We start from the raw sequence: 17,954 nt of genomic DNA, 5'->3' as shown, positions 1-17,954 counted from the left end.
GTCATGGCCTTCCAAGAGATCCGCATTTTTTGCTTGTTCTTTGAAGTTTCCATGCTCTCTGTCACCTCTGGACATTTGTACTTGTTTCCTCAGACTGAGTTTTCTCTCATATTCATAAACTCCTTACCTGACCAATCCCTACACATTCTTCAGGTTTTGGCTAGGATGTTACTTCTTCCAGAAGCCTATCCTGATCCTACTTTCCAGAAGCCGATTCCAACCACACAAATGAGTTATGGTCCCTTCCATGTGCTCCTAGTGTTCTGAACTCCCCCAGCATACTGCTTATCCAACTATGATTCCTCACATGAAGTCCTAATCCATCCTAAATTCTCCGCGGTCAAGGACCGTCTCTGTTCAGTGCATTTCTGTATCCCCAGTGCCCAACACAGTTAAGATTAAGCGTCTTAGAAAACACTGGAATACAAACTGATTTTTTTTTTTTAACAGTTTCCCTGATCTTCTTTGTAAAAAGTTGTGCAAATTTTCCTTTTTTAACAGTTGTCAACCTGCTTGATTATTGCCATATGGTAACTTCTACCGGGGATACCAAAATAATGTATACACATGACTTGCATTCATCTTTTGTTATCGGTATATATTATTACAATTTTAATATTTTTTTCCTTTCTTAAAATGTGTATACATTGTTTTTTTGGCACCCTGTATACCTGTAAGTTAGTCAAACAATAGTTCGGGTAGAAAATACCCACTAAAACTGCTGTCTTCTCTAACAGCATAAGGGGAGTTGGGTGAGTCAGGGGAAGAGCTAACATTTCTTACTGCCTGCTGTGCCAGCCACTGGCATTGTATACAATCGCTACCTCCAAGCAGAGGGTGAAGTGAGCAAGGTGTCAGTGTTTAATTCTGGACATAGTGATACCTCCCTGGATGGTGGCAGATTTCATGAAAGACCTTTCAGGGACCAGATGAACAGGATGATAGTTTTGCAACATCCCTAAAATATGACCCTCAAAACACTTATAACACTCATAGCTGCTCAATTCTCCTCCAGGGACACAATTATAGACTTGTCTAAACAGCTTTGCATCCCTCCACGGGCTCTGGCAGCCCCTGTTTTTCACAGGAAAGCAATTCAGATAGTAACTTAACTGGTCCAACTTCTGTGATGAGATCTTAATTAAAACTCTACAGAGTCATCTCTCTGAATTCCCTACGAGTTTCTTTCTTGGCGGTGGAGAGAATTGACCTTTTTAATACAGCTGTGTGATATTAAGCACTCAAAGTACATAATCAACTGTCCCTGAACTAGAGCAATAGATCAAAATGCCTTTGTGGACCCAGAATAGAGGCTTCCAGGATTTCAAGCAACCTGTGTCCTTTGCCTCACAGCGCAATCTATCCTGTGAGCAAGGTGTGTTACTTCAGTACAATTTTAACATGACTGTAAACAATTCTGTTTTAACCACCATGGTTGGGACTTTATGAGATCATGAATCAAAACACACACTAGTAATCAAAGAAAATCTTCCTGTGTGACCTGACTTTCAAACAAGACTATTCATGCTACAAAGGGCTTTTCGAAACAAACAAATAAAGCCAAAACAAAACACACCATTTTATCAAGAGTAATTCAACTACCAAGAGTAATTCAACATTAAAAAAAAAAGTTAACTACCTTTAAAGTTTGGAAGAGAAAGAAACATGATTAGGATACTTCTAACCAGAAATTGAAAGATAGTTTTGGTGCTACATGTTTGCTGATGATTTTGTTATCATTAATGTATATGGCTTTTAACAATGCCTCTTGTCTAAAGATTAGACTTTTAGTGACATAAATAGCATCGCCAAGAAACAAGTTTCTCAGAGCTGATGACACTGTAGCAAAGCCCAGGCCCAACTTTTTTTTTTTTTTTTTAAAGAAAAAGTATTGAACTTTGCTTGGCACCATGAAAGTAATTTTCGGTAACTAATTAGAGGAAGAAATGCAGAGAGCATATGGAATAGTATATGGGAGTGAGACAGAGCAGTATAAAAGAGGAATCCAAAGAAATATTCTGGGGAACCTTGTTCTAGTCACTGGCTCTGGAATCAGAGCAAACTCCTGTCATTTAATTCACTTGAGCTCTGGGGATCCACTTTCTCATCTGTAAAATGGGGATAACAGACGTACAAATCCACAAATCCCTTATTTCCAATTCCAGGATGGAAAATTCAAATACCAGGTGTTTGTGGGTGAGAGAAATATCGTTAACATGTCCATATTACCAAAAGCCATCTGTAGAGTCAATGTAATCCCTATCAAAATTCCAATGGAATTTTTCACAGCAATAAAAAGAAATGATAAAATTCATATGAAACCACAAAAGACCCTAAATAGCTAATGCAGTGGGGAGGGGGGGGAGCTAGAGGCATCAAACTTCCTGATTTTAACCTATACTACAAAACTACAGTAATTAAAATGGTATGGTACTTGAATAAAAATCAGATAGACCACGGGCCTGATAGAATCAAGGGCCAAGAAACAAATCATATACATATATAGCCAACTAATACATTTGACAAGGACCTAAGGATACCAATGGGGAAAAGATAGTCTTTTCCACACATGGTGTTAGAAAAACTGGATATTCACATGCAAAATAATTAAATTGGACCCCCATCTTACACCACTTACAAATATTAATTTGAAATGAATTAAACACTTAAATGTAAGACTTGAAACCATAAAACTCCTAGAAGAAAAGAGGGGAAAAGCTCCTTGACATTTGTATTGGCAATGACATTTTGGATACGATACCAAAAGCACAAGAAAATAAAAAACAAACAAGTGGGAACACATCAAACTAAAAAGCTGTGTGCACAGCAAAAGAAACAATCACAAAATGAAGAGACAACATATGGAATGGGAGAAATATTTGCAAACCATACAAGGTCAGACAATTAAGTTTGTGAACTTGTTGCAACAATGTTGCTAACCTTTTCTGATATCAGAGGGATTATTCATTATGAATTTGTACCAACTGGACAGTTAACCAGGTTTACTATTTGGAAGTGCTGAGAAGGCTGCATGAAAAAGTTAGACGACCTGAACTTTTCGCCAACAATTCATGGCGTTTGCATCATGACAATGGCACCAGCTCACACGGCACTGTCTGTAAGGGAGTTTTTAGCCAGTAAACAGGTAATTGTATTGGAACACCCACCCTACTCACCTGATCTGGCCCCCAATGACTTCTTTCTTTACCTGAAGATAAAGGAAATATTGAAAGGAAGATATTTCGATGACATTCAGGACATCAAGGGTAATACGACAACAGCTCTGATGGCCATTCCAGAAGAAGAGCTCCAAAATTGCTTTGAAGAGTGGACTAGGTGCTGGCATTGGTGCATAGCTTCCCAAGGGGAGTACTTTGAAGGTGACCGTAGTGATTTTCAGCAATGAGGTATGTAGCACTTTTTCTAGGATGAGTTTGCGAACTTAATTGTCAGACCTCGTACACCAGATCAGGGGTTAATATCTGAAATATACTTAAAAACTCATACAACTTAATAGCAAATAATCTGATTTAAAAATGGGGAGAGGACCTAAATAGGTATTTTTCAAAGAATACAGATGACTTATAGGTAAATAAAAAGATGTTCAACATCACTAATCATTAGGGAAATGCAAATTAAAACCACAGTGAGCTATCTATCACCTCCTCCTACCTGTTAGAATGGCTATCATCCAAAGAGAAAAGGGAACCCATGTGCACTGTTGGTGGGAATGTAAATTGGTCCAGCCACTATGGAGTTTCCTCAAAATTTATTTAAAAAACTACCTTATGACCCAACAATTCCACTTCTGGGTATATATCCAAAGGAGATGAAATCACTATCTTGAAGAGACATATGCACTCCCATGTTCATTGGAGCATTGTTTATAACAGCCAAGATATGGAAACAATTTAAGTGTCCATTGACAGATGAACAGATAAAAAAGTGATACACACACACACACACACACACACACACACACACACACAGAGGAATATTGTTCAGCCATGAGAAAGAAGGAAATCCTGCCATTTGTGACAACATGGGTGGACCTCAAGGGCATTATGCTAAGTAAAATAAGTCAGATGAAGAAAGACAAATACTACATGATCTCATTTATATGTGGAATCTAAAAAAGCCATTCACAGAAACAGTGTAGAATAGTGGTTGCTAGGGGCTGGGGGTGGGGGAGGTGTTGGGGGGAATGGGGAGATAATGTTTAAAGGGTACAGTCTTCCAGTTATGAGTGAGTTCTGAGGATCTAATACTAAGCATGGTGACTACAGGTAACAGTACTGTATTATATACTTGAAAATTGCTGAGTACACCTTAACTGTTCTCACTAAACACACAAATTGTAATTCTGTGAGGCTATGGGTGTGTTAACTATTGTTGTGGGAATCATCAGTGTGTACGTGGATCAAATCATGCTGTATGCCTTCAACTTACATAATGTATGTCATACCTCAATAAAGCTGGGGGAAGAAAAGATAAGCCTTTGTAAGTTGGAGCAACACCAACTTGCTGTATCTTTTTTGTCCCTGCAGGTCTGTGGTCAGGTTACAAGTTTACATGAGTTTTACAAATCCAATGGCGTGTAATAGGAAAAAGACAGCATAACACCCTTTTCTGTAACTCATGCAAGAACAAATCTTGGGCAAGAAAAAGATATATTCAAACAAACACAAAATTCCATGAGGTGGAGATGCCATCCTCTGGAAGTCTGAAGGAGCTGAGCTCAAGTCCATTTGGTGATACTCCTGGTTCAAAGTGCACCCGCAGCAGAATGTCTGCAAAGTCCAGACCAACCACCTCAGACTGAGCCACCCAATGTGAGAGCAAGCAACCCCTCAGAGACTGGAGCAAAATCCTTCAGTTAGTCGGCTTGAGACACCAAAAATTCTCACTAGGGCCACTTCATGGTTTAAGACCATCGCTCAGAAACCAGTGTCTTGAACCAAGGCCTTTGGCCTCAATAATCTTCACAACCATCTTGTGCCCAGGACGCTGTTCTTGTTCACACTCAAACGTGGAAGCTTAAAGATGTGTCTGCGGTGGGGGCAGACTGACCATCATTGTGGAAAACCTGTTTACCCGGCTCAGTCATAAAACTTAAAATCAGATTTCATTAACACTGATTACTTGGAGGAAAAATGAAAGGTGCTGCGAAAACCTGAAAGATTTAAGAACCAAGTTTAACATTTCTTGAATGAACCTCGAAACAAAGTCTTGTTTTCACTGATTCTGGGAATGAGTTGGCTTCGGGGGTGGTGCTTTGTTCTTAGCAGCACCAGGCTTCTTTGCATTGGATGCATGATAACAAAACTTGACTGTAATAGAAGTGAACAGTATTTAAGCTAAACTGTTTTGGGGCAAATAGGCATTGGACTGAATTTCTTCAATTAATGAGAAGTTACCCTATAAAGAAAACTGCTCTGCTTGATGCATGGTGGTTCGGGGACTCTCATTTCATCCCTTGATGGTTTCTGTCGGTGTCTTTTCTGGTCCCTGCAGTGCGGGCCGGGAGGAAGGGTGTGTGCTAACCGGACAGTTTTCTTTGTGGGAGCCCGCCCTCGTCGTGATCACAAGTACACCACAACGCTCTGTCTTTGACTTAATTCCCACCACTAACTCATTCTGCTTCTTCCCCACCTCCGACAACAAAAATCTCTAGCTCAACTCATCGTTTCTGCCACATGACACACAATATGGCCAGGGTACCACCTACAGTACTTTTAGAAAAGGCTGTGGAATATCTAGTAAAGATCGGGAAATGGCCAACTGCTACCTAACGTTTCCCCAAAAATAAGACTGGGTCTTATATTAATTTTTGCTCCAAAAGATGCATTAAGGCTTGTGTTCAGGGGATATCATCCTGAAAAAAATCATGCTAAGGCTTATTTTCTGGGAAACATGGAAGGTCTGGGGGTAGAAAGCTTGAGCCATTAAAAAACAACTGGGCATTAGTTAGGACGCCACCTAAACAGAGTCCAAAAATTTACTGCCCAAACTCTCAAAACCCAAATACTTCACAAGTATCTTCTAGTGTGTGTGTTTATTTTGCTGGGCCCAAGTCAAATAAAAAAGCATGCCGTTTATGGGAGTTTAACTCTTCTTCCAAAATAACATAAAACTTGTTGGTTCTGGATGTTCTCATCAAGCCACAATGTGAAGTTAATGGGTGAGGCTCCCTGCTTGAGGCGGTAAGATGCCCAGTGTCACCAGGGTCACGCCTGGGGAAGCCCACTTGCCCACAAGTGCGTTTTTACCTTGTACGTACCACGTTCAGTCCACAGTAGAGACGCATATCACAGGAAGTCAAAAGACAATTTGTCATGGATTTAAGGAATTTTCAAGAAATTCTGCGATGCCGAAATTTCCAGCTAGTTAACTTTTGTGAAACCGGGAGGCAAAGACCAGGGAGGTGCAAGGGTCTGGGACACCCCTATTCCATTTTTCTTCCCATCTGCCATCCTGGACAGCAGGCACAGACTTCTGATGGCAAGTTCGGAGCCCTGGGGTTCAGGTCTGCTGGCCCTCCTAGGGAGGGGAGGAAGTCTGGGTAAACCACTTTTTACCTCCTATCCTTTGTGCACTCATTTAAGTTCAGTATTCTGGCACCCAGCCTGTCTAGACCTGCTGTGAGATCAAATGGGACTTTTGTGAAAACACTTGTGCTCATGGCTTTCCTCTGGACCACAGGCAGCCCTGTGGGAATTCTTTCTCTGCAGGCCAAATACCTAAGGTCCCAGCTGAGAATTTCCTTCCCTGGGGAGAGGTAAACTAGACCAGCTCCCCCGCTAATTTTATTTGGGACCCAGGATTCTCTCACTTGCTGCCAAAAGCCCAAACACTAAAATAAAGCGTTAGCAAAAGCTTATAACTAGAGACTTAGCTCCTACCATTATGATTGCATCACTGTGAAAATGTTCTAATACATGAGAAGTTTTCTGACGTGCTCGGGTTATTGAAAATAAGCCATTTCCATGATGAGTTCTGAATAGAAGTTTGAACTGAAAGGCCAATAATTACAGTTAGCTCAAAAGAACAGGGATGGCTGCTAGCCACTGCGGATGCCCCAGCGAGAAACTGAGGGGTGGCAGACCCGAGCTCATTATTGAGTGCTACTCTACAGGTTGCCCAGGAGCTGGGTGACTACAGAAATGAACATCCTAGAATGAATTGTGGGGAGCCATGGTTTCTTGCAACCCTGAACCTTGCAGACTGGCTTGGTTTCTGCCCCCATAACATTGTCTCTGCCTTATCTGAGAGGCGCCTAACGGCTGCTGAGGAATGTGGTGGAAACGGCCAGTTCCCGGACACAGAAGACTAAGGGCTTTCTGGACAATTGGTAGGTTCTGTCTCCTTGAGATATTTACTTTTGTGAGTTTCAGTGACCTTATATCTTCTATGTCAAAGTAAAAGATTTACTTTCGCTGAGATAATACATATCTTCTTCGTTTAACTGCACGTACTCAAACTGTATATATTGGTTAGCGATAATAAACTCAGGGCTTCAGCATGACTGAAGACCGGCCGCATTAGCATTTGTGTGTGTCTTTTATTTCATTCCCACTCCCCCATTCAGGTACTGATCGACTCATGGCGGCATGGCGGCTGGCCCGTCACAATGAATGTCAAAGAAATAACTTTTTTTGTATCAATGTCTTTGTAATTTTGTAATCGCTTATTAATGCTGGGCAAGGAATTCCAGTACAGATGTCCTTACAACTGCCAAAAACAATCATTGACAAATACCCTGTTGTACATTTTGTTTCTGTGTTTTACAACCCTAGTGCAAGAATGTCCAGACTGAGGATGCAAGAAGTGGCCGAGTTGACAGCTGAGGGCATCACTGATGACCTGGCTGCTTACAGTCGCCCACATGCACTGCTCCTTGGTCCAGAATGTTGCCTTCTGACTGTGAGATGTCAATTTCCCTTACTCTTGGCTGTGCTGTCCCGGAATTTCAAAGCTATGTGAGATGGTTTGAAACTGTTTCGGACTATCCCATGGCTGTCAAATTCCAATCACCTGTAGATGTTACTGGGCTGCAGTTCAAGTTTTGGCAGACACTATTCCAGGACATGGCTCACCTTTTGTAGCTCGCTGCCCAAGAAGCCACCTTGCTAAATAGTGGCCCAAAAGTGAGATGTGTATCTGTAGAAACTTGAAGATCTTAGAGATTGTTACTCTACATTTGACCTGTCAGTCTTCAAAAGGTCTTGATTACTTCTTTAATCTTTTCCCCCCCTCCCCTATTTCTTGGTAGTTTTATGTAAGTCAATCCTTCAGTCCTACAGCACTCTGTTCTTTCATTGGAACTAAATTTTCCTTGGTGCAGGATGATTCCTATCTTTGTTCTTCAGACTCTGCAATACCACACTTGGAGTAAAAAACTATGGTAAACCAAGTTATAATTACACCAACTACATCAAGACTTCTATGCAGATCAATTCAGGCCTGAGACTTACACCCAAGATATAAAAATCTAATCTGATGAAACTCTGACAATGACAGGAAATAAGATCCTATTTGTTTAAAAAAGGAAGGTCTATTTATGCATTCATCTGAATTTTTAATCCAGTACAACAGACCAAACGATTTTGGCTCTCTCTAAAGAGAACACTAAAGGGCATGGCAGACTCGACCTATCGGGCACCGAACGGGAATGTGAATTTCTTGAAGCAGGCACTCTTTCTGAAAGTGTAAATGCAGTATCATACACGTGTCATACTCTCTGTGCCAAAGTGATTTTTCTTTACTCTAAGTCACATCATTTTTTAAGAAGTTTTAATAAGGATACACAGATACTGAGGTAAGAAAACTTTAAACACATTATCTGATGGAGCCGAGCTCAGAGTACTCACATTTGAAGTGCTTCTCCAACCCCACTGGTGAACACTGCTGAACTCTTAGCACAGAGGGTCAATACCTCTTATAGATGATCACCCAGCACACTCCAGACCACCGTGGGGCTCCCAACTCCCAGCCTTCTACCCAGTGGAGCCTTCAAATGTCAAGTTTCTGAGTCCCAGGTATTTAGTTCTTTAAGCTCCTCCTTCTGCTGAATCTTCACATCCAACCAGGAGCAGTCCAAGAGGCTTTGTGCGTTCAAAGACTTCAGTGAGTTATGTTGGAAAGGTTTCTCAAACCCAAATGGCTGGAAGTGGTATGTGTGGGCTGACTCTATAGCAGCGTTGGTCCTACAGAACTTGCTCTGATGATGGAAATGTTCTATAAAATCATGTCATCCAATATGGTCGCCAACAGCAATATATGACTACTGAACACTTGAAATGCCACACTAACTAGTGTGACAGATAAACTGAATTCTTTATTTTAATAAACGTAAAAGGCACAAGTGGAGAGTGGCAACCATATTGAACAGCATAATTCTAAAGCACCAAGGCTTGGGTAACATGACAACTTTTCAATAGATGTTTTTATAAACCAAAGAGGCACTCAATAAATACTTGGTAGCAACCTACCATTGATAACTTCTATCCGTTGTTCCTTCTAGCTCTTCTCAAGTAAAAATAAAAACAAAACTAAAATAGCAACAATAAACACTCCACATTAGGTGAATACTAATCTCCCTCGAAAAAAACGAGTAATTTTTAATAGTTAGGAGTGGCATAGTCCAAGATAAAAAAGAAACCAACAACAGCAAAACAAAGAATTAGAAATAAGCATACTAGAAGTTATTTATGTTTAATGCTTAAAAGTCTGAATGCACAAACAATCTACCATTATAGAAGTACTGGTGGTCAATACAATGCATTAGAACTATGTACAATGCACAGTTTAGTATCAAAATCTTTCTACACTGTAGAGTTTTACGAAACTGTTAATGACATCAAACACTAAGCACTTAAGACACCATTTTTTTTTCTGCTACCACATTAGGAACGTCAATGGACAGTCCATTTCAACTTGCAGCATCCATCCATTTCTAGTATGAAATTAAGGAATTTTCTACTTACACAATAAAGTTTATCTACACGGTTCTCTTGATTTTGATCCATAGCAGCAAAGGCACTGTACATCAGCAGATCCACAGACTTAAAAGATTTTTAAAGCATTCAAACAAAAAATAATAAAAAAAGGGAGTCACATATCATAGTTTAACAGCAACAACAACAACATAAAAGATAACACAATGTTTCTGGCACAATGGCACAGCCTGTGTCCATTTTAGGGACATCCAACTAAGACATGGAAAGAACCGGAGGTAAAGAAAGCAAGTCCTCATCCCAGGTGAGAGTCCATTCTTTCTGGTTTGCAGAGGGAGGTCCTTGCAAATCCTCCTCTGTTGTCCTTGTTTTGTAAAAGACTTGACTTGCACAGCGGGAGGAATCTGTGCAGTTTCCAAAGAACATGCCAAAAAATAGCCCATAATCTCTCCTAATGACAAAACTGCCCAAAGATAAACATCTCCCTTTGCAAAGAAACGTGGCAAAAATATCCAGAAGGGATTAAGTTCTCTCTTTGAGGCCAAATTTGATTTGTTCATCTGTCTATACTACAATAAAAAAAAGAATTAAAAAACATTACAAAGACACTTATCAACAAGTCAAAAAAAAAAAGAAAAAAAAAGTCCAATTACTTTTATAGAATATAATCTAAAGCTATAGATATATTGGTTAAAGTTGTCCAAATAGACTCAAATGAATATGACATGACCTGTCATATTCTAATTGTTCAAACTTCCGAACATCTTAAAAATAAGTAGAAAACAAAAACAAAATCTAACACAGCAACATATTGCTTCCATATGTAATTATACATTTCACATCTCTATACAGTCATTAGTCTACATTTAGTGACATTTTTAATCAATTATTTTAAACCTTCCTATCCCCTCCTTTGCCAAAAAAAGGGGGGGAGGGGTATCAAATACAACGCTTCCTCATTATCAATGCAGGAGCAGATAGCTTTATTTAGTCGGTCATTGTTAGAAAGCCTTCTTTAAACAAAATAAATATATTACAGATATAATACATAATTAAAGATTCTGTTCACTGTTAAGTATGGTTATTCCATGTTCTTCCAAGTAGATAGCTGAAGATTTGGTATCACAGGTTCTTAATGAGTATTCACAATTCAATAGCAAGGAGGAAGTGAGGGGAAGGAAAGGGATTAAACACCACAACTGCAATGAGTATTTGAAATCCTTGGTTTTAGATGCGGGAGGTTGGGGGGAGGTGATAGAACAAAGTGCTACAAGGAGAAGGAGTCCAGTTAGCATGAAGATTTGTCCTTAATAAATAACTTCATAAACCGTAGCCTTCTTATCCCCAGAGCCAGTGACAATGTATTTGTCATCCACAGAGATGTCACAGCTGAGCACCGATGAGGATTCTTTGGACTAGGATAAAAACATATGAACACAAATGTTAAGTACTGAACGACAAAGCCATGAATACTGAGAGGCAGGACCGGAGGACTTGGAGCAAAAAGAAGCATGACATGTTCCAATGACCAAATAGGAGCCCAAGCGAGGAAAGGCGGTCTCGGCGCTTCCTTAAAGTGTATGAGCAGATGCCTTCCTCGGGACACCTCACCAAGTTAGTCTACAGCCTCTTGCACCAGGGACATCAGGTGCCAGGCAAGTCAGTGGTATGAGCACCTTTGCTGATGAAGCAAGACAGTATTTAAAATCCTATTCTCTAGGTAGTTAAGAGGCACGTATTCTTAATATTAAGAACCTTGAACTTCACTCAGATGTCTTGGATTTAGGTGGAGCTGCGAGACACCAGACAAGTCACTAAACCTGTCAGAACCTCAGTTTTCTTACAAAGGCAAACAGATAGACATCTAACCTGACTGCCCCCTCTAGAGGGTTGCCGCAGCGTTCAAGTGAGGTAATTAATACATGGGTAAGAGCAGTGGAAGATACATTTTTGACAGGGAATGGAAAAATATTTCTAAAATAAAGCCTTATTTTACCCTGTGTAAAAACAGAACACAAATATGCTATTGGGGAGGGGTTCAATACTTAGAAAGAAAAGTGTACTGTACTTCGAGCCCTGGATACCTTGTTCAACTGCACTAACTACAAAGGGTTCGCGGTTAACTTTTAACTGAATTATGCTAACAAACTAACAAACATACACGCACACATACAAACAAACAAAAAACCCAAGGATTTTAACTAGGACTTTGAACACTTAAAAAATGAATGTTTGACATGCAGCTGCTAACCTACTACCAGTGCTTCTCAAACTTTTTTGATTGTAATAAATCTGAATATATTTTAATTTACAACCCAGTATATACCTAAGGCATAATACTTATACTGACTACAAAAGATGAACTATAATATTTTTATTTTTCTTAAAAGCTCTAGTCGGGACCATCTAAAAGGCTGTGACTTGCAATACAAAAACCCCACGATATTAGATTATAAATTTCGTGACAGTAAGAATCAGGTATTTTTGTCCTTTTTTTTTATCTTACACAGTATTTTCACTCAAAATATGTATTTTGGGATTCAACTGAATTATAATCTACTCTGTGACTTAATATCACTTGGTCAAGAAAACTGTAGATCTGTTACATTATGTGACATTAGTTCTAAAAAAAGAACACCTACAAAATAACATGCTAAATATAGAAGAATAAAATGACAAGTCTTTTTTAACTTACCTATGAAATTCTCACATACTATTATGAGAGAGAGGAGAGAGACTGTATGTGTATATCATGTCTACAATTTGGTTCTCCTACAAATAATTTCACAAACTACACAAAGTACCACTGAGTCAATAAGAAGAATAGAAGTTTATAAAATTAATCAAGATGTATTGAACTTTTCCATAACACTCTTCTTTGGAAAAAGAAATAACAATACTACTAATACTATTCAGCAAAATGCTCAAATTTTAAGCATAAAAATTTAAAATAGGCAACGCAAAAAAAAAAAAAAAAAAAAAATCAGAGACATTAAATGTCTATCTACTCCAGCGTATAAAAAGGCACTGAGGGATGCGAGCTGGTTAGTGCAGCGGGCACATCTTGGCTCTGGGCTGAAAGAAGACTGGAGAAGATTCCCAGCTCCACAGCTGTGGCTGTGACATTAGCCTCCCTCAGGCAGTTTTCTTCTCTGTGAAATGGGAATAATACTAGCTCCTACCTCCTAGATGCTTATGTGTATCATTAATCTGAGAGAACGCACCGAGAGAGTTTTGTTAAACAAGTACCACACAGTGAGCGCATGGTAAGTGAAGCTACTAAACAAGGTGTTACCTGGAAAATACTGGCCCCATAAGGTGTTCTCCAGGCATTCAGAAGGTTGTCCTTTCCAGTGCTTACAAACCATTTGCCTACAGGAAGAAGGTTTCAAAAAAAGCAATGTTCATCGTACTTTGTCAGATACCCGAGATTTGCTTTACAGAGTATCAAGTTATTCACAGAAATCTCATCAAATTTACAACAAACAAGAGTTTCAAAATAAAGCCCATTCTCCTAGGCTTAATGTGTCATTTATGCTTATGAGAAGGGCAAAGTGGGTAATGAAAAAAATTACATGGCATTAGGGAAGTGGGCATGCATAAGCAAGTAATGTTATTTGGAAGAGGGACATGTTAATGAGCTAAAGGACCTAACTTAAAATGAATTAGCAGAAGGGTGGAAGGAAGGGATCATTCAGGGTGAGAGAAAATGGACGAGAGGAACTGCTTACCACAATGGGCAAACTTGAGCGACAGCACACAGCTCTCATGAAGATGCAGCTGGTATTTGTCTGGCTTGGTGACATGGAGCACTTCCACGTTACTGTTCTCCATCCCCACTGCGAGCCACTCTCCGGTTGGGCAGTAGCCCAAAGAGAAGATCTAGGATTAAAAGTGATAGAGATGGTGGCTACAGGGGACGCGCTTCCTTCACCTGGGAGGTACTGTTTCTTCTGGGAGACTACTTAAATTATGAAGGAAATCAAGATAATTGGAATTGTACAGGAAGAAATCAAAGTCAAATAAATGGGTGATCCCAAAGTAATGAGACAGATCTCCACAGTGTAATTTACTAAGCAGTTATGTAAAATTCAAATATGTGCAGATGGACCTTGAAACAAAAACCCACTAAAAGCTTATAATAAATTAGATTTTTAATCCTTTAATAAAATACACACTATTGTATTTTGACAGAAAACAATGAAATTTTCACTTATCTGATTGAGTCAAAAGTGACTTCATCACGTGGTAAAGGAATTACTCCTTAAGTATACCATGTATTTCACAAAACCATGTCTTCTGAAATGTCATAGGCACAGGGCTGTACCTGGGAGGTGAAGTCGTGCTGCTGCAGCTGCCGCCCTTCACGCAGGTCCCAGGATCTGACCGTGTTGTCCAAGCCGCCTGTCCAGAGCTTGGTGCCATCATTAGAAATGTCGATACAACTGGCCCCGTCTGTGTGGCCCTGGAATTGCCTGAAAATGTCAAAATGGAGGTAAAATTCTTAAAATTAGTTTTTAGGTGAATTCATTCTAGAATGGCTCAGCAATCGATTTCACTGAAGGCCTTATTTGTAGATTTCATTTTGTTGTATTATGTTTTCTAAGTATTCAAAGTAATTAGAAAGCTTATATGTAGAGAGATTAAAGTTTAACTGAGATGTTGAATTTTCTGCACTTTTTATTTTTGAACACTAGAAGCATTTAAAATTACTCTGATGCTAAAACACTATGTAACTGATGGGGAAAAAAAAAATCTCCAACTGAAACTAACAAAAGAAAACACATAGCAACATGTATATGAACTAATCAAAGATGTGTTCTGAGACCTATTCTATCACTGTGATATGAAGGAGAGAATTTAAGGAGCATTTCCTGTCTACAAAGCTACAGGGCTGGGTGCAGGGAACAGAAGCCACTCTGCTGCAGGGAGCAACAATGCAATTGCAGGTGGCTGTGCAAGACCAGAAGGCTACGCTCTCAGGAAAGGCACGTGACACGGACAGAACCTGAGGGTGACTCAGCAGCACCAGCAGCTGGTAAACTGTGCAAAAGACACAGAGGGGGAAAAAGGGGTCTTTTGCACAGTTTACAAAAGTAAGTAGTTCCTCGTAACAGCCTTACTCAAGAGGAACCAAAGTTTTGATTTTTGGAATCATATACAGAGCTCAGTCCTGCAAAATATCGTACAGACAGGCAAGGCAGTAGAGGCCTTTTCTCCTTGCACATTCCTTCTGACTTGTAGCTACACTTGATTACAACCTTCTCACACCATTTAGTGGATCACACCTCTTGTTTCCTGCTCTCAGGTGCTGACATCTGGAGACTTGCTTCAGGGCTTTACCTATCAACACCAATCCTATACAATCTCATTTCTAAACAGACATCATAGTTATGTCTATCCATCCTTAAATGCGGGACTATAGACATTCCAGACCTTTTCAGGGTGAACAGCACTGAACACAATCCTGGGTCCGTGGTAGGTGCTCAATAATCATTTGTTGAAGGAATGAATGTGTCAGGTACATATAGTACCAAGAATAGCCCCATGTGCTACAAAACCTCTCAGTGAGTGTCTATGGACAATGACAGTGTGTTAGCAAGCACAGGTGGCAAATTATAGGTGTTTAACGAGCTCAAGAGGTCATGGGAACCTTATGTACATTAATTATGTAAAAGTGACCTCAGTTTTTTAAAACCTGAATTGGTGATGCTCAGTATAAAGTCAAAAAAAAAAAAAAAGAGAGAGAAGAAAAAGAAAACAACCCCCTCATTTAATAAAATTCAAATAATGCAGAAAACAAGATCTTACATTAATAATTTGTTTCTGGTATCTTAAAATGAGCCTGTTCTTAACAATTTTTTAGTAAGTGAAGCATATTTCATCTTTCAGACATACACACACACACATCTCTGGCACAGATCTCTGGCACAGTGGTAAAACCAGCTCTTCCTCTCGCCCTGGTGAGCAGCCTGCTGACCCACCTCACCAGCGTCTGGTTGTGTAGATCCCACACGGCAATGTTGCCGTCGCTGCAGCAGGAGAAGCAGACCTTGGAGTCGGGGCTGATAGCCAGGGCGTAGCAGGCGGGGGCCGAGGACGTCAGCTCGGCCTTGATGCGTGGGGTAGGAGCAGCCAGGTCCCAAATGGACAGAGTGCTGGCTTCCCCTCCCACAATTAGGGTGCGACCATCAGGGAGCAATCGGCAGGAACGGATGTAGTTATCCCTGTTCTACAGAGACAAAAACCATCAAGAGATTACTCATGAGGAAAGAAAAACAGCATTAACACGAGAGCAGAAATCCATAAAAGTATTGTGTTCCCTCCTGGTTTTAATGAGCCATTTTTACTTATGACAATGATAAAGTAGATTAATGCTAGAAAATTACATGAAATTAGGGAAGTACTTAAACTTGATCTACAAAATTTAGTACTAAGACATTTAATCTTAATTAGCATGTAAATGCAAAGATCTAGACCCACTCCCACCACCACCAAATCAAGCAGCTGCCTGAGCCACTTGTGCATAACCACAGACTAACGCAGCAGCCCTCATAATGCTGGAGTCGCCACGCCGGGGCCTGGTGTACTAGACCTGGCTGGGGAAAGGTCCTGCTACTGCTGCCCAAACGACCAGGGGGATCAAGAGACCTAACAGTCTCTTCCATTCACCTGGACCTTCATTACCTGGCTCAAGGACATCATGGGTTTTATTGATTAAGTAGCAGCATCAATTAGAGGCTGACAGGATCAAAGAGTGCTAAGTGACAGAAAAAAACAATTTCCTCCCAGTTCATGAGGTTATGTATTAGACTCTGTGTACATTTATTATGTTAAACTGACCTAGCTTCGGGCTGCAGCAAAAATCCTACTGCTGGTCTAAGAAAGAAGAGCAAACGGAAATTTCTTAAATAACTCAAAAACAGATAGCCATGGAGCAGCTCAGGGGGTGTCTAGTGTTTGCCACGTGAAGTATCAAGTTACTCTTGTCTCTGTGACTAGTTATGATATTTAGGTGTCCTCTCATAGAAACCACTGTGGACTCTTAAGTTTTCTTCCACTCCTTTATCAGATGGGAAAACAAGTGGTCTGCCTGTTCCCACGTGCTGGGCAAGCTGAAAACTGTCCTGGTGCACATGCCACATGAAGAATGGGATAATTCCACCTTGAGAACTGAAAGAAGACACACCTCCTCGTCAGCACTCTAGATCTCCAAGTGAAAGACCACAAACCACTGAAAACAACTACCCACTTGGGATCAATACTGCGTGCTGCTTGACTATCCAGGTCTCTTACCATCCCATCCTATTTTCTGAATGAAGGTCTAAGCCCTATCCATCCACGTTCACTCACCAGACAGTCGAGCTGAGAGACAGGGCTCTTATTGCCGGGGTGGCTTATGTCCCAGACCTTGACGCAGCCCTTCCCACCCGTGTACACGTGTCTCGTGGGGTTGCTGATGGTCACGGCACACACCACCTCCCCGTGATTCAGGGTGTTGATCTGGCGAGCGTGTCGGGGGATGCCAGGTCCGATGAGGGCGTCGGGGGGGAAAGGGACAGGCTGCATCTGACCATCTGCAGTAACGTGGAAGGAGTATGCTCTAAGGCAGTAGAGGGGAGAAAAGATAGGAAGAAGGGAATGTAAAAGACGTTACTTAACTGGTCAGCGTAATGAGATAAAACAAAAACATTTTCAGTGATACTTATGATTTGCAAACAAGTCAAATGTGCCTAGTATAGTAGAAAGATCATAATTTTCAGTCACACAACTCCAAACAAACAAACAACCTGATTAAAAAATGGGCAGAGGACACGAAAAAACATTTTTCTAAAGAGGACATACAAATGGCAAACAGACACATGAAAATATGCTCAACCTCACTAATCATTAGAGAAATGCAAATAAAAACCACAGTGAGATAGCACCTCACCCCAGTGAAAATGGCTATCATCAATAAATCAACAAACAACAAGTGCTGGCGAGGATGTGGAGAAA

At 40.4% G+C, this 17,954-nt stretch overlaps 1 protein-coding gene across 7 annotated transcripts in view; it reads right to left on the bottom strand.

Moving 5' to 3' along the window:
- Positions 1 to 9,698: 9,698 nt before the first annotated feature.
- Positions 9,699 to 17,954, bottom strand: part of LOC109449935 (TLE family member 4, transcriptional corepressor) — a 143,828-nt gene continuing 135,572 nt past the window's right edge. For all 7 annotated transcript variants that reach the window (XM_074330584.1, XM_019736683.2, XM_019736684.2 and 4 more), the window contains 6 exons: positions 17,310 to 17,559; positions 15,941 to 16,188; positions 14,284 to 14,431; positions 13,688 to 13,838; positions 13,252 to 13,328; positions 9,699 to 11,371 (listed from right to left, as the gene is read on the bottom strand). In XM_074330584.1, the coding sequence (XP_074186685.1) occupies positions 11,264 to 11,371; positions 13,252 to 13,328; positions 13,688 to 13,838; positions 14,284 to 14,431; positions 15,941 to 16,188; positions 17,310 to 17,559 (982 nt within the window). In that variant the 3' untranslated portion in view covers positions 9,699 to 11,263. The remainder of the gene's footprint in view (positions 11,372 to 13,251; positions 13,329 to 13,687; positions 13,839 to 14,283; positions 14,432 to 15,940; positions 16,189 to 17,309; positions 17,560 to 17,954) is intronic.

This window comes from Rhinolophus sinicus, linkage group LG04 (assembly GCF_036562045.2).
Source record: "Rhinolophus sinicus isolate RSC01 linkage group LG04, ASM3656204v1, whole genome shotgun sequence".
In the NCBI taxonomy this organism is placed as follows: domain Eukaryota; kingdom Metazoa; phylum Chordata; class Mammalia; order Chiroptera; family Rhinolophidae; genus Rhinolophus; species Rhinolophus sinicus.
Note: the sequence above shows the minus strand (reverse complement) of the source record. Positions and strands in the feature narration are given on the sequence as shown.